The sequence below is a fragment of the Sinocyclocheilus rhinocerous genome, unplaced genomic scaffold (assembly GCF_001515625.1).
Source record: "Sinocyclocheilus rhinocerous isolate Xijiao unplaced genomic scaffold, SAMN03320098_v1.1 scaffold468, whole genome shotgun sequence".
Lineage (NCBI taxonomy): Eukaryota > Metazoa > Chordata > Actinopteri > Cypriniformes > Cyprinidae > Sinocyclocheilus > Sinocyclocheilus rhinocerous.
This window is the reverse complement of record NW_015635305.1, coordinates 15,929-38,417: the sequence shown is the minus strand read 5'-3', so window position 1 is coordinate 38,417 and position 22,489 is coordinate 15,929. Positions and strand designations below refer to the sequence as shown.

Sequence of the window (22,489 nt, the reverse complement as noted above, 5' to 3'; positions counted from 1 at the left end):
CTTTCAACTGTTTTTTTTTTTTGTCTCGAGTAAGAGACTGTATGACATTCACGTTACATGATTTGACTGATTTTTACGTAGAAAGGGCGACAGCACACTACATTAAAAGAAATTACATAAGCAGTTTTCATAATGTACAGTATGTGGAAAATAATGTGTTTTTTGAACTTTAAACCGCATAAACATTTCATTACACCAAATACACAAAAATAATCATCTTTTTAGGAACATCATATGACCCCTTTAAAGGCTGCCTCCTTAACGCACACCTAAAATTCGAATGCAACGTTTTTGCATTCAAATGTGGATTTTTATTTTAAATTCGACGAATATTCGAAATTCTATTTTTTTTTGACAGCCCTACTTTAAAAAAAAAAAAAAATTATCACAGTTTCCACACTTTTCAACACTGATAATAATAATAATAAATGTTTCTTGAGCAGTAAATCAGCATATAAGAACGATTTCTGAAGAAACGTGACACTGAAGTCTGGAACAATGGCTGCGCAAAACTCAGCTTTGCATCACAGAAATAAATTAATTATGAATTAATAAATAAAAAAAGAAAACTTAAATAATATTTATAATATTTAAATTGAAATAATATTTCCCAGACAGTATGGTGAGCATAAAAGACTTCTTAACGACCCCAAACCTTTAAACAGCAGTGCATGTTTTTGTGAATTTAGAAGCAAAAGCTAATTTTATATTTCAAGCAAAAGTTATTCAAATTAGGCTTAAAAAATAACCACCCAAAATGTACCTTTTTCTCCAGCTTCAGGTCTAGACGTAGGTTAATGTACACAGGCTGGTTTTCAGGACTGAAATCCAGCTTCTGAAAGTTCTTCAGCATTTCAATGGCCACGGATGTCTCATAAACAGGTTTGGGATAGTGCCTCACCATGTACACATCATCTACTGGAGCCCAGGCTGTGAGTCCATAGGGTTTATGTCTGTTTTTGTCATCAACCCTTTTTCTCTCTTTCACCGCCTTCTCTTGAACAGTCTCGTCTTTCTTCTCTTTCTGCCTACAAAAAGTGTTTTGATGAAAATCATGATGATTCTTTACATATTCTTTTTTTTTTGGCATGGTTGCTAAATTTGTTAGCATGTTGAACACAAAATCTACTAATTGTATTAGCCAAACTTTTTACCATGGTAAAGGCTAAATAGTGTAAAGAGAACTCACTTGGCGGCGGCGGCAGCAGCATAGGATCTGACAGGCTGCTGCTGTCTGTGTGCAGTCAGAGAGCTGCAGGAGACAGAAGGAGCTCTGCATGTGAAGAACAGACTCTGACATCTGGATAAAACTGTGATTGAAACAGCACACAGGAGTAAAGCAGAATTAAAAACTTTTAATAAAAAGACTGGGTGAAATGATATATGATAATGATTACATTTAATTAACCGATTAGTAGTTAAAAAATAATCAAAAATCAATTATCCTTTAGACACACTGCATAAAGTCCTGTAAGGATAACTCAAACAGATCGTGGTCAAAGCTGTTAGCTTGTGTAGATGCACAACGCGATATTTAACAATCAAGTATTCGGCACATGACTATTTGCATGTTAATAATCTCTGAAAACATATCGGAATGTACAGTATATAAGCGAGATAATATGTAACGTTTAAAAACTGACCTCTTAAAACACTCCTCGAGGGGGCAGCCATGTAGGCAGACTTCTGTGTTACACTTAAATTTCCCATCTAAATCATCACCCAGTGTTAAGCGTTCCCACTCATAATATCCCTATGATTGTGTCGTGCGCTTCTAGCTTTTGTACAAAAATATTGTGCATACTTAAAACTGAATTTGTATACACACACACACACACACACACACACACACACACACACTATGTTTTATATACTACAATAAACAATTAATATGCTCGCTATATAATTTACCTCCTTTTCCACCATCATCTTGTTTTTAGCAGATTTTAGATCTGCTAAAGGGAAAAGGAAAGGGAAACAGCAACAACATTCTTGTTATTTGCCCCATTTATATCAAATAATCCAAAACTCCTGCCTGAAATATACAAAAGTTACAAAGGTAAAAATGCAGTAATAAGTTCTGTTATAAGTTAAACTTTGCAGGTTTATATAAATAATTCCCTATAAGAAATATGTATATTACCTATACGTTTGAAGGCATACTATAATAAAACAGAGCTGTATATATCGTATTTTTATAAGAGCACAATGTTCTCCACTTCAAGTAAGCCGTTAAAATTTCAAGAATCGTTCTTTGATTTTTAATGAATTGATTGAACCGGTTCGCAAAACCGTTCCGAACTGTTCGTTCACGAAACGAACTGAATCGGTTCTCGATTCACCTACTTAATGAATCATTGAACCTAGAACCAACTAACCAGTCAGAAGCGATCCTAAGTGATCTAATAGCAAGAGCATATGGTGTGAACCAAGGATTTGTGAAAATTTAGTTACTTTAATTAACAAAAATGTTGAAAATTAGTAGAAAATATGCATATTCTACTTGATAATGACGTCAACACATATGAAACAAATTACAGCATTTTTTTTTTGCAAAACTCGTTAGCAAAAAGATGTGAATTTAGTATTGTTTAATGAAAATGTAAATTTAAGTTCCAAATGTTTTTATGTTTTTTGTAAGCTGATCATGGCTGCAGCTAACTGAACTTAAATACATGAAATTACAAACACCCTTATTAATAGAACATAAATAAACAGCAATACGTGCCAACTGCCCACGTTGTGACTTTATGAAATGTTTTTAATAAGACTTTATAAAATGTACGACGTCAGGGGCCATGTGACGCAACTGCGTAATGGCGTAAAATAATAGCCAAATCTGTTGTTTGAATCGCTTTTTAAAAACTGCCTGTTCAAAAGAACCGATTCGCGGAAACGACTCGGACTTCTTATCGTTGGTTGTAAGGGGACTGTGGACTGGAGCGGAAGCTCAGAGTGTTGTCCTTCCTTCTGCCCGACTTTCAGGATGAGGATCGGTCGCAGTTTGTCTCTGATCATATCACACCAGCAGCTCCTCTCCCACCTCCCGAATGCAGGTAAGAATCTACGTACTGCATTCCGGCGTGGTGCTTTTGCGTTCTTTAACGTATATCTTTGGGTGTCAAATACCTCCGCCGTCTCCAGCTCTACCTCCAGAAGATCGGCTAAGGAGACGGTGTGTGCTGTAACTTAATAAACACGAGAGAACCGTGTTTCAACCCATTACACAACACATAGTTTCTCCTGATTAATAGATGACCGTATTTGGTGATGACGAGGAACGTCTGACCTGGTGGCACGGCCAGATCTGCTCCTGCTTTTCATGTTGTGCTTGTCAGCTCACCAACCAAACTTAATCTATGTAAAGCGCAACTTTGTGCATTCACTGACAAAGCAAGAATAGCTAATAATAATAGCCTTACATAACACAAACCTCGTTATTGGAGTAGTTGACAACTGCACTAGGTCGTTGACACGCTTTTAACTGTAACGCGAAACACCGCGATGTTTTTAACAACAAGTCCAAGTTGGGTTCAGCTCGGAACGCGTGTGTTTGTTTTATTCTTAGAAGTTACTTAGTAACTTCAAAGAGCGGGTTACGTAACGCCTCGGCTGTTATTATCGTGGACCAGCGTTCATTTGCATATGTGTGGTGTTCAGTCAAATAACTTTTATTGTCACATGACATGACCATATACACGGGTTTAGTAACAGATAAAGACCACAAAATTCACAATACACACATTGAACTCAATGTACACATAATGTATACTTAATATACAATATATAGAATTATATATACAACATGAAGAATCCAACACCTATACATAAATAAATACAAATAAAACCTATTGACAGCAGAAATTTGACCCTGGACCACAAAACCAGTCATAAGGGTTTTGAAATTAAGACTTGTACATAATCCGAAAGCTGAATAAATAAGCTTTCAATTGATGTAAGGTTTGTTAGGATAGGACAATATTTGGCCAAGATACAACTATTCGAAAATCTGGAATCTGAGGGTGCAAAAAAATCTAAATATTGAGAAAATCGTATTTAAAGTTGTCCAAATGAAGTTCTTAGCAATGCACTAATCAAAAAATAAGTTTTGATATATTTATAGTAGGAAATTTACTAAATATCTTCATGGAATATGATCTTTACTTAATATCCTAATGATTTTTGGCATAAAAGAAAAATCGATAATTTTGACCCATATAATGTATTGTTGACTATTGCTACAAATATACCTGTGCTACCGACTGGTTTTGTGGTCCAAGGTCTCAGATGTTCAATGTTGATTAGAATTGAGACATACGGTTGCTGTGCTGAATGATGGTCTGATTATATACACTAATATGAATATGAAATCTAGTCCAAAGACCAGTTGAATTAATAAAGTGCCTGAAGTTCTGCATGTAAGAAAACATTTACAAGCTATAATTGACAAGCAGGATATGTTGTACCCGAACAGCTCTTTGGCAGTGTGCTCTTGTGTATGTAACAGCTGCGACTGAATGATTACAGCGCGTCGCATGTTCTTTCTATACAAGGCAAATAAGGGCAGTCGTCTCGTCTGTTTAAAAGCTCTCGCTGGTGGTTTTACCTATTAATAGGGTGTTATGGGAAAGTGCCGTTTTGCTTTCATCTTTTACAGCTGAAAGGGATTGATTTAAAAAACACACACACACACACACACACAAAACTACTGTGACATCTCCAAAGTTCAACTAAGTTCAACTCTGTCAGTGCCCTAGACTACCATAATGTTTTGGCTTGGCATCAGAGATATCAACTACTCAAACAGTTCAATGTATCAGTGCAAACATCAGCTGTCTGTCTCTCATTAAGCACTCAGGATCTCACATGTTGGCCTGGTTTCTAGAACATACACTATTGTTCAAAAGTATTTTATTTTATTGTATTATTTTTTATTATTTTATTTTATTTATTTATTGAAAGAAATTAATACTTTTATTCAGCAAGGATGCATTAAATGATCAAAAGTGACAGTAAAGGGATTTATAATTATTATAAAACTTTTTATTTAAAGCAAATGCTATTCTTTTAAACGTTCTATTTATCAAAGAATGTTGAAGAAAATGTATCACAGTTTTCACAAAAATATTAAGCAGCACAAATGTTTTTAACACTGATAATAGTAAGAAATGTTTCTTGAGCACCAAATCAGCATATTATAATGATTTCCAAAATTGAAGATAGTAATGGCTGCTGAAAATGTTGCTTTGCTTTCATGGGGATGAATTACATTTTAAAATATATTTAAATAGACAACATACAATTAACATTGTAATAATACTTATAATATGTTGTTATTTAACTGTATTTTTGATTAAATAAATGTAGCCTTGTTGAGCATAAGAGACTTCTTACCAATCCCAAACTTTTGAACTGCAGTGTAGAAGATATGTTGATATTTTACAGCTTCACTTGGTACCTATGCATTAATTGTATTTAGCTTTATTTTAAATTAAACTTAAGCAATCCTTACTGATGTCAGAAAAAAAGTTTTTACTTTGCACAAGTTGAAGTGCAGTTGTTGGTTTGTTGTCTGGTTTACTGTACATCATGTTTACATAATGTCAGTTTGTCTAAGGGCGATCTGGCTTGATCTGAGGCCTTATGAGTCACTCTCAGTCTCACAGCATTCCTAAACTGACCACTACAATTACAATTACAATGCCAGCTGGCTCATAGATCAGGCTTTCAACTTTCTCTCAGTTTATGATGATTTCTTACAAATATTTTGAGAAAATCAGTGACATATTGTAAGAGAAATGGTGACTAATTATTCATTTTCTTTATGTATTTTCAGATTAACAGGCATGCCAAAGGAAAAATATGATCCTCCAGACCCACGCAGATTATATACCATCATGTCAGCCGAGGAAGTGGCCAGTGGGAAGAAGTCACACTGGACCGAGTTGGAGATTTCTGGTTAGTTATTATTCCTCAATTCTTTGGCCTTATACCTCAATTCATAATTCATCAACTTATTTTTATGAATATGCTACTGAGGGTACAGTACACTGACATGAGAGAAATAAATGAATAAATCAGTGAGCATGAAAGCCTACTTATATTAAACTACTTAAAAATATGTTTTTATCCATAAGTGATGTACATATCAGTATGCGTGTTCTTTGGGAAATTTGTTGAAAAATGTTTACTCTGTCTGTGATTTCTTGGTACAGGGCGGGTCAGAAGTCTAAGCAGCTCACTATGGACGCTGACCCATCTGACTGCTCTCCACATCAACAACAACAACCTGAGCCGGATTCCTCCAGAAATCGCAAAGCTACCCCATCTCGTCTACCTAAACCTGTCCTCCAACAAACTGCGCAGCCTGCCAGCAGAGCTCGGCAACATGGTGACTCTCAGGTATGTAACAAATCGGTCAGATTCCCATCAGAATGAAGTTCAGTAAAACAGTTCTATTGGCCTTTCAGCATTATTACAGATTCTTAAGGACAAGTGCCATTATTATTTTTCCTCTTACAGCAAAACATTAATAGACCAAAAATTAACTTCAACTGGACTTATCAATAGTTTAGGCCTTTTTGTTCACGTTGAGTGATTTTAACACTATTGTTATACTAAACAGACACCTTGTTTTATTGTCACATTTGTTTCTTTCTTTGTGTTTTTTTTTTAGGGAATTGCTTTTGAACAACAATTGTTTACGAGTTTTGCCTTATGAACTTGGTCGGCTGTTCCAGTTGCAAACCCTTGGACTCAAAGGTAAAGCTTTTTTTTTTAATCAAATGTTGTTTTATATTATGCAGAACAAGCATGCAATATTTTTTATTAGGCCTGAGAACAAGATTTCTTTCCCAGGTAATCCATTGTCCCAAGATATACTCAACCTGTATCAGGAGCCGGATGGAACAAGGAAATTATTGAATTACATGCTTGACAATCTTGCAGGTAATAATGGACACAGGTACATAGCTGCTTATTAATACTATACAGTTATTCACTAAGTTATTCATTTAATTTTCCCCTCCCAATATTAGTCCACCCAGAACAACTCCCCCAAAGACCTTGGATCACTTTGAGGGAGCGAGACCAAATGATGCCCACAGGTACCTACTGCTAGCATCCTGTCACTGGCTTTTAAAAATCATGATTTAGCAAGGAGCAAAGCTAATATAAAATGTTTGTGTCCTCAAGCTGTGTTCACAGTAATGTGCTACAACGTATTGTGCGACAAGTATGCAACAAGACAGTTGTACGGCTACTGTCCCTCATGGGCCCTTAACTGGGAGTACAGGAAGAAGGGCATCATGGAGGAGATCACTAACTGTGATGCTGACATCATCAGCCTGCAGGTATGAAGCTCCCGTTTCAAAATTAAAAAGGAAATCTCAGTTACAATTAGAAATGTGTGCACTACCATTTAAAAGTTTGGGATTGGTAACATTTTTTAAAGTAGTCTCTTATTCTCACCAAGGCTGCTTTTATTTGATCAAAAAATACAGTAAACATAACAATATTGAAAAATATTATTACAGTTTACCTTTCAGATATGTGTAACGAATCAGCTCATGGGAAATATGAATAATTAATCATAACTAGTTATAATTAATTATGAATATTTTAGATCCGCTGTAGATATTTCTACTCTGCCTCTTGCCCTGGGACATGCAGGGCTTTTCCCTGCTTTGCATTCTTTTGGCCAATAAACCCAGTGATATCAGCGTTGGTTGCCATGCAACCAGGAGCCTGTTCGGCTTCCTGGGGTGTTACGCATTTCGGGGGGAAGGGTTCATGGGTCCTCATATGGCTTGTTAACTGAGGGGGGTTACAGAGTATTTGTTAAATATAAAAACAAAATATATATTGTGTGTTTGAGTGGTCCAGACGCTACATATGTTACCTCTCATACCTGTAACTTCTAATATGATAAATGCATATATAGTTATATCTTTACATAAAAAATGAAGCTAAATTATTATTATGTGTAAACAATACATTTCACGTGACATGTGTGGGGTTTTAATATCAGCAGTGTTTTATACTTTGCTCTAATGCTCATTCATGTGCAGGAGGTGGAAACAGAGCAGTACTACACTTTCTTTCTGGAAACACTGAAAGAGCGTGGTTATGATGGCTTTTTCTGTCCAAAATCTCGTGCCAAACTCATGTCAGAACAGGAGCGGAAACATGTGGATGGCTGTGCTGTGTTCTTCAAGACCGAGAAGTGAGAAATTCCTTCTGTCTTACAAGGTTTAAAGGGGTCATGAACTGAGAAATCAAAATTCCCTTGATATTTTTTTGTTATATAAGAGGTCACTGTGCTATAAAAACATTCTGTACGTTTCAGAACTCAAAACTTTCTCATTAGTCTAAAAACAGCTTATATTGAAGCCAGTCTGCCAAAATGACAGGTTGTGGAATGTGCCACTCTATTACGTAATAGTGTGGCTAAACACCGCCTCCTCAGAAGTAGATCAACGCCTGTTCTACATCACTGCATGTTTAGCCCCGCCCACAGATTCACACACATAGTTGCCAGTTGGTAAATGACAAGAGTGGCAAATGCAGGTCTATGCAAAAACCAAATTATGAACTTTATTTTTAATAAAGTTCCAGACCACGTCAGTAAGAAGTTGGTCCTTTGTTCGTCAAGACAGGACAGAAAAAAAGCCTATTACCTCTATATTATGTTTTTTGATGTAAAAATCTTGATAACATTATAAGTGGACCTCAGAGAACAGAATAAAATAATAAAAAAAGGCAGTTCATGACCCCTTTAAAGTGAAATGATATTAAGCTCATCTATTGCACTTTTTTAATTTCTAGATTTGCTCTGGTGCAGAAACACACAGTGGAGTTCAATCAGGTTGCCATGGCAAACTCAGAGGGCTCGGAGGTTATGCTAAACAGAGTCATGACCAAAGATAACATCGGAGTAGCTGTCCTGTTGGAAGTGAAGAAAGACTTGTTTGCTAGTGGTAAGGACCTTGAGTGATGAATGTTAACATTGAAATAGCTCAATTTAGGTTTCCTGTTCTTCACGGAAACACCATCTGTTTAGCTTTGTCCTGTAGATGGCAGTACATCACTACGTTAGTGACGTGACCTGACGTGTTGCCAAGTGAGGTTTGGTGTCCCATACTCGGAATTTGTGCTCTGCATTTAACCCATCCAAGTACACACACACCGTGAACACACACCCGGAGCAGTGGGCAGCCAATGCTGCGGCGCCCGGGGAGCAGTTGGGGGTTCGGTGCCTTGCTCAAGGGTCTCACCTCAGTCGTGGTATTGAAGGTGGAGAGAGTGGAGAGTGGAAGGTGGAGAATAACTACTGTCTCTGGAAATGAATTAAAGTTCATGAACAACACGATAGATTATATGTCAGTAGAATTAATTTTGACCCTAAAATGATTCAACATATAGTATATTAGTATTTATTGATGAAATTGTATTTTTTACGTTTTGCTGTGTGTGGCAGGTTAGGAAATTGGTGGATATTGACCACTTTGAAAATAACATCAGTAGCATTCTCTGAATGCTTTACAAGATGCAGCTGTAAGTAAATGAAATAAAATTCAAAATTTTGTAAGCCAAGTTAGTCATAAGCAATGTGGTGCTCTGATAAATAAAATTAATGGCTTCTATGGTTGAATTCAGTGCTAGGTTGGATTTCAGTGATAACATACTTTCTATTTCCTTCATGATGCCTCAATACAGCTGAATACAGCATACACACTTTTTGATGAGTTTTGCTTTATTTCTTCTTTCTCAGCATATTCTTCTTTTTTTCCCCCTCGAATCAATCTTCAATATTGTTGCGTTTTCAAAAGATTGCGATATTGATTGCACTTTGCAAACAGAGTTTACTGTTCATTTACAGCTTTTGACTTCCTCTGAACTGGGAGCAATGACCTTGATTATAAAAGATCTTATTTAGATGTTACAGCTCCCATTCATTTTACTGGTGTTATAATGCAGGTCTAAAGCAGCCTTCAGAGAAACGGCTCCTGCTGGTAGCTAACGCCCACATGCACTGGGATCCGGAGTACTCGGATGTGAAGCTCATCCAGACAATGATGTTCCTGTCTGAGCTAAAGAGCATCGCTGAGAGGGCATCGGGATCCATCAACTCTGCATCACCCACGTCAGACATCAGCTCCATCCCTATCGTCCTGTGCGCTGACCTCAACTCGCTCCCAGACTCTGGTGAGCAATGTTTGGAACTGCTTATTAAGGATAAATAGTTAGAGGGAATGGGGAACTCACTTGGGCAATCTTTATTGTGAAAGTTCCAACTAAAATGAGTTCAAGAGATCCAAACAAGAAAGCAAGCCATAGTATAGCGCCCATGAAGTGGATGGCATGCAGTTAGCCTTTCCGTTCCTTATATAGGATAAGCGACTATGTCCACCTGCTGCAATATTAAAGTAATGGTTCATCCAAAAATGAAAATTCTGTCATCATTGACATTTACTAATCCTCATGTTGTTTCAAATCTGTATGACTTTCTGTGGAACACAAAAGAAGATATTTTAAAGAATGCAGGACTTCCATTGTGTGGACAAAAAACCCACTGAGACATTTCTCAAAATATCTTCTTTTATGTTCCACAGAAGAAAAAAAGTCATACAGGTTTGGAACGACATCAAGGTAAGTAAATGACAACCATTTTAATTTTGGCCGTGAATTACCCTTTAATGTAATTCCTAAGAGAAATATTGACATAAATTTTTGCCTCGGATTCGGCATGAAGCTCTTGTCTTAGCATTACTAGGTTTCCTGGCCTTTCTTCACAGGTGTGGTGGAGTATCTGAGTAATGGTGGAGTTGCAGAAAATCACAAAGACTTTAAGGAACTGCGTTACAGCGATTGTCTAACCAACTTCAGTTGCAACAGCAAAAATGGAAAGCCCGATGGCAGTATCACGCACAGTTTCCAGCTGAAGAGTGCCTATGAGGGGAATCTCATGCCCTACACCAACTACACTTATGACTTCAAGGTCAGGAGATATTTAGGTTTCACAATTTTAGTGAACCGTGACATGCTTCGTTATTGTATTTCACAGAAACCAGTGCAATATAAGGCTGCTGCTGGCTCCTGAATTTAGATTATTGTCACAGATTTTTATTTACCCCCTTTTAAAACATGCTTTCTCCTTTTTTGTAGGGTGTGATTGACTACATTTTCTTCTCTAAGACACACATGTGTGTTCTGGGCGTTCTGGGTCCACTGGAGACTCAGTGGCTGAAGGACAACAGCATAACGGGCTGCCCCCACCCACACATCCCTTCCGATCACTTTTCCCTCCTGGCTCAACTGGAGTACCACCCGCCCTTACCCCCCCTCAACGGGCTGCATCTGCCTGTCCACAGGTAGTGCAGCCCCCCTTCCCCTACTCCTCTAAATCCCCAAACCATGGACGAACCCCTATGATGAGCCCCTACAAATATAGGCACACACATTAAGGAGTGAAGTACTCACCTACTTTGTTCCTTTTTAACCTTTGCACAGGATTATATGATCTTACTATTATGTTTTCCAACTTGAAAACAAAAGCTTAATACCAAATTAGGGTTGGGATTCTCTGTTTGGTACCAAACAAACGCTGCTTTCAGGGAAATTGATCTGTTTGTCTGAATTTAAATGTGAGATTGTATAAGCCATGTGTCAGTTTTTGGATGGTAGAAATGTGTAACTTAAGCGAAGACCGATCATGTAGCATAACAATGTCAGCACGAGTATTACAAAAATGTTGATTCAATCAGCATCCTCTTTTAAATTCCCCTTCAGCATCTTTAAATCTTTATGATGGCGTTCAAATTCGGAAATTTCCCAGTACAATAAAACCACATTTTTCTCTTCATTGTGCAACATCAAATATTATAATAGTTACTGCATCTTGTGCATTACAAATTCAAGTTCCCCTATTTGACGTGACTGCAGGACGGATTTGCATTAAGGTTATAAAGTGAAAAACTGCAGTGAGGTTGGAATTTTCAGCAATGTATTTTTAATTGAAAATTCTTAATAGTGCAATGTAAATTATTATTCAAACTTGTCTTTAAGTCCAAAATGTACACTATTAAAGAGGATCCCAGCCCTACTGATTATAACCCAGCTGTGCTGTTTTCTCTTGCTGCTTGCATCGGCATCTAAATCACATCACCGTTCTGATGTATATTTACTAGTGCTGTCAAACGATTAATTCGCGATTAATCGCATCCAAAATAAAAGTTTTTGTTTACATAATATATGTGTGTGTACTGTGTACATTCATTATGTATATATAAATACACACACATACAGTATATATTTCGAAAATATTTACATGTATATATTTATATTCATATTATTTATATTATATATAAATATTTAAAATATAAACAACATATTGTTCTTAAATATATATATGCATGTGTGTGTATTTATATATACATAATAAATATACACAGTACACACACATATATTATGTAAACAAAAACTTTTATTTTGGATGCGATTAATCGTTTGACAGCACTACTATTTACACAATACAAAGTCCTCCCTGCCTCAGTGATGTCATCATGTCAGCGAGCGTCTCCAAAGAATCTCTGATTGGCAGGTGGTTGGCATTATTGGGACAATTTATAATTGCTACAGAAGTCTACCTAGGAGTTTAAGGCATAGTTCACCCAAAAATGACTCAAACCTCTATGCCTTTATTTCTTCTGTGGAACAGTTTTCATTTTTGGGTCAACTATGCGTTTAACTCAGGCTAGTCTTAGTCTGGTTGTTTCACATTTGTTTCAATGGTAATGGATTGTCAGCTGCATCGGTACAGGATGAACGTTAATTTATGTTTAGAAATGTCATTTTGTGATTTGTTGGAGAAGAGAAATGACAAGAAATGTCATTTTATTTGTTTGGCGCAACTAAGATCATTTCCATAGTTAGAGGCCTTTCTCACTGTTATATCTACATTTTTATGGTTTTCAAGGTTGGCAAGACATAATCATTTGCTAAATTTCTCTAAAAGCTGTAATGCACTTCACAACTTTTAAAATTGGAACAGATTATAAACAAACAAACTTGTGTGTTCTTCCGAACAAAACAAATTCATGCAGAAACGTGTCATTAGCTATGTTTCCATCCACCTATTTTTATGCGCATTTTGGGATATCGCTTAAAAAAAAAAAACACTGGATTGAAATGCCAAGATGCGCATAAATTCTAAAAATGCGCATAAAAACTTACACGCTCAATTATGTAACATACATTTCTTATACGGTAAGAAAACATGCGCATACAAAACACTTTTACCAAATAAATTTCTTAATGCGCATCAAAAAAGACATGTGACTTTGCAATAGGACAGCAACTGGACCAACCAACGGACCGATCTCATTGCACAGCATCTGAAATGCTAGTTTTGTCATTCTAAAATGCTTGAGCAAAGTCTCGTCAAAGTGCTTTGTTATAATTAAAGGGTTAGTTCACCCAAAAATGAAAATTAGCCCATGAATTACCCTCAAGGCATCCTGTGTGTATATGACTTTCTTCTTTCAGACGAGTCCAATCGGAGTTATATTAAAAATTGTCTTTGATCTTCCAAGCTGTTTAATGGCAGTCAGCGGGTGTTGCAGTGCATCAGTCCAAAAGAAGTGAAATAAAGCGCATCCATTCATAATGAAAAGTGTCTCACATGGCTCCGGGGGGTGAACAAAGGCCTCCTGTAGCGAATCAATGCGTTTTTGTAAGAAAAATATCTATATTCAAAATGTAATAATCAATTTAAGCTAGCTTGCGCCAACAGTTGTACACGGAAGCAGTTCTGGGCTGATGTGAACTGCAACACCCGCTGACTGCCATTAAACAGCTTGGAAGATCAAAGACAATTTTTAATATAACTCCGATTGGATTCATCTGAAAGAAGAAAGTCATATACACCTAGGATGCCTTGAGGGTGAGTAATTCATGGGCTAATTTTAATTTTTGGTGAACTAACCCTTTAACTCCCAGAACTGCGCTCCCAAACAGCAGGCTCTGAAAATAAGATAACATGACCGCGTTTTGTCTGCATGCTCTAAGTTGTATACAAATTATTGTATACAAAAATTATTATATACAGTGCCTTCTCCTACTTCAGCAAATTAAATTTTTCTGCGTGATATTTAGCGCAACTTAATCAGGAAGTGACTATTTTGTTCTCTTCAACTCCCTGGATGGAAATGGTGCTTTATTCGGTGATTTATGTTTTATGCAATATTCCAAATTTGCGCACAAGTTTAATTCATAACTTTGAAAGAAAACATAGCTAATGTTGGAAGATTCATAGTCTCAGCTTCAGGCATCACGCTCACGGACTGTTGAGTGAATGTCTGATACATATGGCACACAAAATTAGAAACACTTCAGGAGTTTCGAAGTCGTCATCTGATTGGTTTAATTCTACAGAATTTCCAGGAGACACTTGTGTAGCATTCTTTAACGTTCCACCTGGAAACAAAGATGCCGTGGTGCCAAACCCCCTCATGGAAGAACAAAGCAGTCATATTTACAACCGAGACAATGGCTGCTAATCAGGATCAACTAAATGCTAGATTTTCAAAAGTATGTGAAATATGTAAAGTTCGCTGCATAGACTCTATAAAATAGGTCCAAGAGTTTTACACACAGGTCTGTAATTGTGGGGACATTTCCACGCCCCTAAACATGACGTGACGCAAAACGAAACGTGATTGGTTCCTTTACCTGTCAGTCATATGGCCTCTTGGGCGGTCCTTTGCCACTTCCCAGACCTTCTGCCATTAGTTTGAAGGTCTGGCTACGCGAGACTAGAGAAGCATAACCAAATTAAATCAACATATGTTGTAAAATTGGCTCAAAAATGATTGATATCCTCCGACTGGACAGATTCATAGTCCGAAAAAAAAAGTCTGTGCCCATCATACACTGTGATTTTCTGTGAAATCTGTCAACTCAAATCTGCATTTGCTCTGACTTTAGGCAGCTAGTGTCAACTTGTCAAGACTGTAAATCTGGGCAAAAGTTGTGTAGTGCATTGCAGCCTTTATCTGAATTTGGGCAAAAACGTATACATTTTCTAAAGCGTTTATTTGATGTCAGTGGCATTAGTGTTGTTGTCTGTCACATGACTACTGTGGAAACATTTCCCTGCATGAATTCTGACTTCAATAAACCGAAAGTCCTTTGTTCAAGCTAGCAATCACCAAAATGTTTAATGCTTAAAGCTTCTTGAGTTAAAATCCTGCAGCATTTATGATGTTTAACCTGTGAGGAGAATAGGTTGTTGGTAGTACTTGCCTGTTCAACACATCCAGGCTCACATATGTCTATTTGGACAAAGCTATAGCTTTCCGAACATGCTTTGGCGGACTGTGCCTTGTTCTGTGTTGAGCTGGTCTGAGTAAAACATTTCAAAAGGAAAGGTCAGAGGTGCTGAAGTGGACTGTTAAGTGTTGGACTATGTGTGCTGCATGTTACTTATCACTGCCATCAGACTTTAGAAAATAAACAATAAGCACACTGATTAACTCCCCTTTCCTGTTAATTTTAATGACATTTTTATTAGGTTTTTTTAGTCAGCAAAAACAGAGTATTTATTTAACAAAGTATTTAATCAGGAAATCCTGTGCAATTTTTGACATTGCATCATTTCTAAAAGTGGAACGCCTTATGAGCATGAGTGCTTTCACTTTTTTGTCACTTTTGCAAACTGATTGATAAGTAGAGCATTCCTCTTTTATCAAACTGTGCCTAGTCTGAACCATCTTTTCTACAGCAGTACTGCCTGTGAAAGCAAGACACTTACAGGGTGAGCCAGCACCAGCATCCATCCCAGCACCCTTCCATCCACTCGTCCATTCATCTGTCCATCTCTTCTCTTCACCAGAGAGACACGATGACTACTAAAGTGGCCGTGATCCAGTTATAATGTTGTTGTTATTAAAACATGTCATGGTCAGCAGTGATAAGCCAATTTGTTTTGCAGAAATGGCGGGATCTTAAATCTTTCTGTTATGAAGTTGAGAAAATTACCATTGTTTCCCTGGTTAGTGGAAGCAGTATTTTTGTTTTCTGATGGATACTTGTATACGTTCTCCTCACAAAAATTCCCACTGAACATGCTGAAATATTTCCTCTTGGCAAATGGTCTGACTGGACAGTTATTTTAATCCAGACTGACGAACAAGCAGTATTTTTAAACTAGTAATAAGCATGTGGAAAATAAAAGTAGTCTTTCATTGAATGTGTATTATGGCAACAGGGTTTGAAGTCAGTCTTTATGGCAAATTCAAATTAATGAAGGTCTTCCATGATTGTAAGACGATGTAAAGCATTGTTTTGCCAAGAACCTTAGAATATCCAAAAACTAGCATTTCCCAATGTGATGATAAGGCTTTATTACTGGATTTTCTCAATGACTTTGAGACTTTTTTTCATGCAGTTTCTCCTCAGCTGAGGAATACACATTTTGTAACTCTTTATTTAGTCTATAAACATATATGGTGATAATATGGGGAAAAAATCTTTCCATTTGCAAATGTAAATGGTGCTACATGTGGCCCATTTGTAAAACAAGAAATTCTCAGTCTTGTTCTAGTCTCCCACCTTAAAGGCAATAAAGATGTCATTTTAAAGAAAGAAGGTTGTGAGTTTTTTATTTCAAAATAATAATTACAGATTTTGTAGACAGACTGTTTTTCATTTGTGACTGCGTAAATATGGTCTAATAACATTCAGCACACTCGAGTTGGCTGTTTGAATGAAAAGGAATAACTGAAAAGTAGGAAACGGAAAGTTGTTCTTGTTCGCGTTGATTTATGCCACAGTGGGCACAGCAGTTTCCTTTGCAGTTCTTTTGCTGTAGGAAAAAGAAACAAAAGAAGAAGACATTTAGACAATGCAAAGAAAGAAAAAAAAAAGGTCAAATCTAGATTAGACAGTCTTGATTTTGGGAGTTAAGACTTAAACCGTACCTCCTCATTACTTTTGAGATGACATTGTTGATCCATCGTGCTTCAGGGTCTATGCAAACTGTTTGTTTGTTCTTTTTGGTAATCCTAAGGAATTTAAAAATATTTCATAAACATTTGCAACAATATGTGCCTGTCTTACACAAATCTGCCTAAAATGTATGGGCAATAAGTGACATTTGTCTGAGAGCTGCGTGGGCTAATGAGAGAATAATGTAACGTATTTTTGAGAGCGCTGAGGTTTGTCAGAGCAGAGGAAACATGCACCCCTTTGCACATTTCCCTCATGTCTGTGATTGAAGTGTGTGTGCCACCAACGTGTAGAGGCAAAACATCATGACTCACAAGATCTCGGTTTTGCGACAGTGTGCTCCCGGAGGCAGGATCTCAATCCTCTGGAACACCCGGGATGGGATTATGGATGAGGTGGTGGTCACACACTGACACTTGTTGGAACCAAAGCCTTCCATTGGCAATGCTAAAAGAAGCCATGTGCATAGAGTTAGAATTATATTTCTCTAAAGAACTATGTTGTAACCATTTGATCAGAAATAAAGAATGCAGAATAAACGGCTAATTTGTTAAAAATAATTACGACATCAGTTGAGCGCACAATTAACCTGCAGTAAATTATAGCACATTTTAACAGATCCAGCTTTTAAACTTTGAAAGCACCTGGTTTATACAGACTATTATCTATTCATAAAAACACCACATTATATTGACCACACAGAATGCACAAATAAAATGAAACAAAGTAAAATAAAATAATAAAATAAACTCTTACCACAGAGGGTTGTGAAGCAGCACACTGCAGTAGCTGCCAGCAGTACGTAAGAGAGCAGTGACATGTTGAGGCTGAGATCAGTTGTGTTGAAGCAAGTCTAGGACGAGAGGCGTCTTCTGCCCAGTTTATATTGATGCTCAGAAGAGGAAGTGAAAAACCTCTAATAGCAAGTGGGTGAAAAAAATATGCATATGAGTTGGAATTTTACTGTCAGGGAAATAATTATATAGCTTTACTCTTAAAGGAGGTGGGAAGATAATCACATGAATTCACATTATAGAATTTAATATTTTAAAGTAATTTACTTCTGAATCTCAATTGTTAACTCATTGGTGATAATTAACAAATGGCAAGGAACTTTTAATTTATTTATTTATTGTATTTGTATTGGATTAGTTATAAAATCTCACATATAGCCTACTGCATGCAATAAGATAAAAACAACTCACAAATAGAAAAGAAATTATTAGGAAAGATACCCATACATTATTCAATCAATGAGCTACAAAAGGGGGGAAATACATGTACTGATGCATAAAAACATTTTCTAAATGAGTTACTTTGAGGTTGCATGTTCTTTTCTTCTGCACATCACAATTGTGCAGTCTTAAATTACTCTTTTATCTGTAAACAAGGGCTTTCACTGTTTCACTTTGGAACCTGGTTTTCATTCTTTTGAAATGATGTGAAATGTAACTTCCAGTTTCATGTCTTATGCCTTGAGAGAGACTAAAATGTGATGTTCCCTCACCTTCACAGCACCAAAGTGGTTTGAAATACATTTTGTGGCCATGATTATCTCCCAGATATGCTAAACATAACTATACTGTCATCTGACATTTGTGTTGTGAGGTCTGATTTGACTGTTACAGACAAAACAAAGCTTTCTTTTAAAGCTGATGCATAACAATACCGTGATACAATATGTCAAAGTTCAAGCAGCATAATCAGGATGTATATGCAGGGCCATGGCTGGGGTTTACGGGGCCCCGGTGCAGGTTGTACCAGTGGGCCCTGTTTGAAATTGTTTAATTTGTATGTTTGTTCTATGTATTTATTTACACAATGTTAAAGTTTTTTCAAGTTTGTAGGTGTCCAGGTACAGAAACCGAATAATTAAATGTAAAATAGCACTGCATAGTCTTCAATGTAAAAATTAAATATACAGTCAAACCAAAATTTATTCAGATACCTTCAACATTTCTCACATTATCACATTTTATTTGCTATAGTTTAGAATATGGTAATAAAATATGACAAGAACTCAGAGTTAAACTGTGTCAGAACAAATTCATCTTGATAATGTCAGATAACTTTGATAGAAAGGTATGTAACGGATTACAATCAACCAAAACTTCAGACAACTGTATGGCAATATTTACACACCTATCAATACTTTGGTGACCAATTACGAAGCAATTCTTAATTTTGTTCAGTCTGTGGTGTAAAAAGGTTGTATTAGCAATTAAAGAAAAAACATGTAAGCAAAGCATGGTCAGGTCAAAGTGTCTGAATAATTTTTGGTCCCAATTTTTTTTTATCAATTTCACTGGTGGTCCACAGTATGAAGAATGTTTGGGTATAATATGTCACAGTTTACTTTATTTTGCTATACTCACTTACATAAATGAACTATAGTGGCCTGCACCCACTAGTAAAAAAAAAATATTTAAAAAACATTATATCTGGTGTCTGAATAATTTTTGGTTTGACTGTGGATTAATCCTTGTTAAAACTACAAAGTAATTCAGTCAAGAGCAGTGAGTCATTTTCTTTCTTTCATTTTCTTGGATTAACATTAAAGGGGTCATATGATAAGATTTCAAGTTTTCCTTTCTCTTTGGAGTGTTTCAAGCTGTTCGTAAATAGATAAGATCCCTGAAGTTGCAAAGACTAAAGTCTCAAACCCAGAAAGAGATATTCTATTTAAAAGTTAAGACTCGCCACGCCCTCCTAAAACGCCTTGTTTAAACACGCCCCCACATGTCTACGTCAAGATGTGGGAAGACTTGCATAACACCGCCCAAATGTTCACACAAAAAAAAGAAGGCGTAACTTTGATTCTCACAGTAGTATTGTTGCTGCCGCCGCCATGTCCTGGAGACGCTGTGTTTCGTTGTGAAAGCGAAAATGGACTGGATAGCTGGCCAATCAGAGCACACCTTGCTTTTCAGACTGATGAGTTTTGTAAAAATTGACGCGTTTCAGAAAGGCGGGGCATAGAGGAGAAACAATAATGTACAGTATGTGGAAAATAAACCCTTTAAGAACCTTAAACCGCATAAATACATTTCATTACACCAAATACACAAAATAATGTTCTTTTTTAGCAACGTCATATGACCCCTTTAAGGACATCAACAGCAGCTATAAACTAGTACTAGTACTCATTAAAGTGAACTGCGGTCACTTTAAGAGACAATGCATCTATTATAATGATGCACATCCGATTTCTTTCTCCACTGTTTAATTTCACTTAAGACATAGCGACAGTTTTTTCGAACATACTCTCCAAGACGGGTATTTTGACATAATTTTGTATGTAATTGTCGGTACAAGAGCAAGAAGAGACAAATTCGGTGTTCAAGCGCTTTGAGACGCCTCTCTCTGCGTGCGTCCTGTGCGCACATAACACTGCGCGAGGGTGTTGAATTGGGCTCTTTCACGTCTTTTTCTGTTTGTTTAAACTGCGATTTTTATTTGTTCGTTCAGGTGCAGGAGGACGCAAACTTCGCGAAGGAGAGCTCAGTTCGGTGTTGCTGTCCGTGAGACACGGCTCTCTGCGTGCGCACCGAACATGGCACGCCAGTACTCAGTTGAGCTTTTCCGCGTCTTATGTTTGAATGCTTTAAACACTTTTGAATGTTTAAATAGGCAAGGCTTAAAAACACCTGCAAATGATAAGCTTTCTTGACGAAGCGCAGCAGTGGCCCGTCAACTGTCCTGAGCGTCTTTTTAGGCTTTTAGGCTTTTTAGGCTTATCGGACTTGTTTGTTCAGCACATCCCGCAGATGCTTGATTGGATTGAGATCTGGGGAATTTGGAGGCCAAGTCAAGAAGGTGTGCTGTGGTATCTGGCACCAAGATGTTAGCAGCAGATCATTTAAGTCCTATAAGTTGCGAGGTGGGGCCACCATGGATCGGACTTGTTTGTTCAGCACATCCCACAGATGCTTGGTTTCCCAGCAGAACATTGCCCAAAGCATCACACTGCCTCTGCCGGCTTTCCTGCTTCCCATAGTGTATCCTGGTGCCATGTGTTCCCCAGGTAAGCGACACACATGAACCCGGCCATCCACGTGATGTAAAAGAAAACGTGATTCATCAGACCAGGCCACCTTCTTCCATTGCTCCGTGGTCCAGTTCCGATGCTCATGTGCCCACTGATGAGATGAAGAGATAATCGGTGTTATTCACTTCCCCTGTCAGTGGTCATGATGCTATGCCTGTTATGTATATGTGTGTGTGTGTGTGTGTGTGTGTGTGTGTGTGTGTGTGTGTGCGTGTGTGTGTGCACTTGTTTTTACTGCTTTGTGAGGACCAGAGGACCTTAAATCAGACTTCACAAAGACAAACTTAGTTTTATATAAGACTAAAAATGACTAAATATACTATTGTCCAAACCTACACCAACCCTAAGCCTACCTGTCACAGAAAACATTCTTATATATAGTACTGAGTAATATTAATGAACTACATGTACTTATAATATGGTTAGGGTTAGGATTAGGTTTGGCTTAGGGTTACTTGCATGTAATTAAGCATAACTAATTGTTATTATAATAGTAAGGACATGTAACATGTGTAACAAGGACACCTTAAAATAAAGTGTTACCAGAATGTTTTAACATTTATATACATATACATTTTAATATACATTTTAACATTTTTATATAATTATATAAGAATGTTATAAGAACCTTTTAACATTCTTATATCTAACATTCTTATGTATGTATAAGAATGCTAAAATGAAGTTAGGTTTCTGTGACAGGTAGGTTTACGGTTGGTGTAGATAAGGTTGATAAGATTCTATAAAACATTCTTTATTATCAATTTGAAGAGGATAATAGGATAGTATAAACAAGGGTGTGTGTGTGTGTGTGTGTGTGTCAGGAAAGGGACGGAGGACTCAAATGCAGTTCAAACAAAAGAGAGTTTTTTCTGAACTTCAGATCACAAAGCCAGCAAAAGAGTGAAACACAAAAGTCAGGTGAATGAAGTGGTGTGGCGCTCCCTGCGCAAACATCCACTGAGACAGAGGGCTGAGAGGAATGACTGGAAACGTCCAGTCTAGCACTCCCAATCCGGCCTCACTGTCCACATACGAATAATTAATTTCTCGCCTGAGGATCCTGAATAAAATGAGAGCGAGAGCGAAATCTCAAAATACAGCCATACGGCATAACAACACATAAGACATACCCATGTCGAAAGAAGACAAAGACAGGAATATATAGGGAGTGGGAATGAGTGACAGGTGCGGGCTGATGGAGCACGCAGTGCGGCAAGATTGCACCACCATGTGTGGATGACAATGACAGGACCAAAACAACCACCATGTGCAAATGACAGTGACAGCACACAGGTGAACGGCAAGAAGGAGTCAGAGAAGGTACCGGTCATGACAGTGTGTGTGTGTGTGTGTATTAGTGCTGTCAAACGATTAATCGCGATTAATCGCATCCAAAATAAAAGTTTTGTTTATATAATATACTGTATATAT

The 22,489-nt window shown here is 37.2% G+C and overlaps 3 protein-coding genes across 6 annotated transcripts in view; 1 reads left to right on the top strand and 2 right to left on the bottom strand.

Moving 5' to 3' along the window:
• The window catches only part of LOC107746869 (39S ribosomal protein L1, mitochondrial-like), a 4,718-nt gene extending 2,955 nt beyond the window's left edge, over nt 1-1,763 (bottom strand). The window contains exons 1-3 of one of the 2 annotated variants that reach the window (XM_016561198.1): nt 1,644-1,763; nt 1,190-1,310; nt 764-1,028 (exon numbers count right to left, since the gene is read on the bottom strand). In XM_016561198.1, coding sequence (XP_016416684.1) covers nt 764-1,028; nt 1,190-1,310; nt 1,644-1,710 — 453 coding nt within the window. In that variant the 5' untranslated portion in view covers nt 1,711-1,763. The remainder of the gene's footprint in view (nt 1-763; nt 1,029-1,189; nt 1,311-1,643) is intronic. The other variant, XM_016561199.1, reaches the window with a different exon arrangement.
• A 1,121-nt stretch (nt 1,764-2,884) lies between these two features.
• On the top strand, nt 2,885-16,638 carry LOC107746779 (CCR4-NOT transcription complex subunit 6-like). 3 transcript variants are annotated; one of them, XM_016561070.1, is made up of 13 exons: nt 2,885-3,056; nt 5,837-5,958; nt 6,216-6,402; nt 6,677-6,762; nt 6,859-6,948; nt 7,038-7,106; nt 7,195-7,352; nt 8,070-8,224; nt 8,827-8,978; nt 9,979-10,206; nt 10,797-10,999; nt 11,167-11,372; nt 15,785-16,638. In XM_016561070.1, the coding sequence occupies exons 2-13, from the start codon at nt 5,847-5,849 to the stop codon at nt 15,816-15,818; spliced, it is 1,680 nt and encodes a 559-aa protein (XP_016416556.1). In that variant the 5' UTR covers nt 2,885-3,056; nt 5,837-5,846; the 3' UTR covers nt 15,819-16,638. The 3 variants fall into 3 exon arrangements, with proteins under 3 accessions (XP_016416556.1, XP_016416555.1, XP_016416557.1); XM_016561069.1 differs by having other exon boundaries at nt 15,782-16,638; XM_016561071.1 differs by lacking the exon at nt 15,785-16,638 and having other exon boundaries at nt 2,886-3,056; nt 11,167-12,113.
• A 16-nt stretch (nt 16,639-16,654) lies between these two features.
• LOC107746849 (C-X-C motif chemokine 13-like) lies at nt 16,655-18,556 on the bottom strand. The gene is made up of 5 exons (XM_016561181.1): nt 18,515-18,556; nt 17,764-17,860; nt 17,322-17,454; nt 16,980-17,063; nt 16,655-16,864 (listed from the first exon to the last, which is right to left on the bottom strand). Exons 1-5 carry the CDS (start codon nt 18,554-18,556, stop codon nt 16,822-16,824), a joined length of 399 nt encoding a protein of 132 aa, XP_016416667.1. The 3' UTR covers nt 16,655-16,821.
• Nucleotides 18,557-22,489: the final 3,933 nt, after the last annotated feature.

Bases quoted from the DNA above. Each gene is read 5' to 3' on its own strand.
- LOC107746779 (XM_016561069.1), top strand. From the start codon at position 5,847: ATGCCAAAGGAAAAATATGATCCTCCAGACCCACGCAGATTATATACC. The intron at 6,763-6,858 runs GTAAAGCTTTTT...TTTCTTTCCCAG, and splicing joins GCAAACCCTTGGACTCAAAG to GTAATCCATTGTCCCAAGAT. The intron at 10,207-10,796 runs GTGAGCAATGTT...CTTTCTTCACAG, and splicing joins CAACTCGCTCCCAGACTCTG to GTGTGGTGGAGTATCTGAGT.
- LOC107746849 (XM_016561181.1), bottom strand. From the start codon at position 18,556: ATGGCCACAAAATGTATTTCAAACCACTTTGGTGCTGTGAAG. The intron at 17,455-17,763 runs GTAAGAGTTTAT...GGCTTCTTTTAG, and splicing joins CTGCTTCACAACCCTCTGTG to CATTGCCAATGGAAGGCTTT. The intron at 16,865-16,979 runs GTACGGTTTAAG...TTTTTCCTACAG, and splicing joins ATCTCAAAAGTAATGAGGAG to CAAAAGAACTGCAAAGGAAA.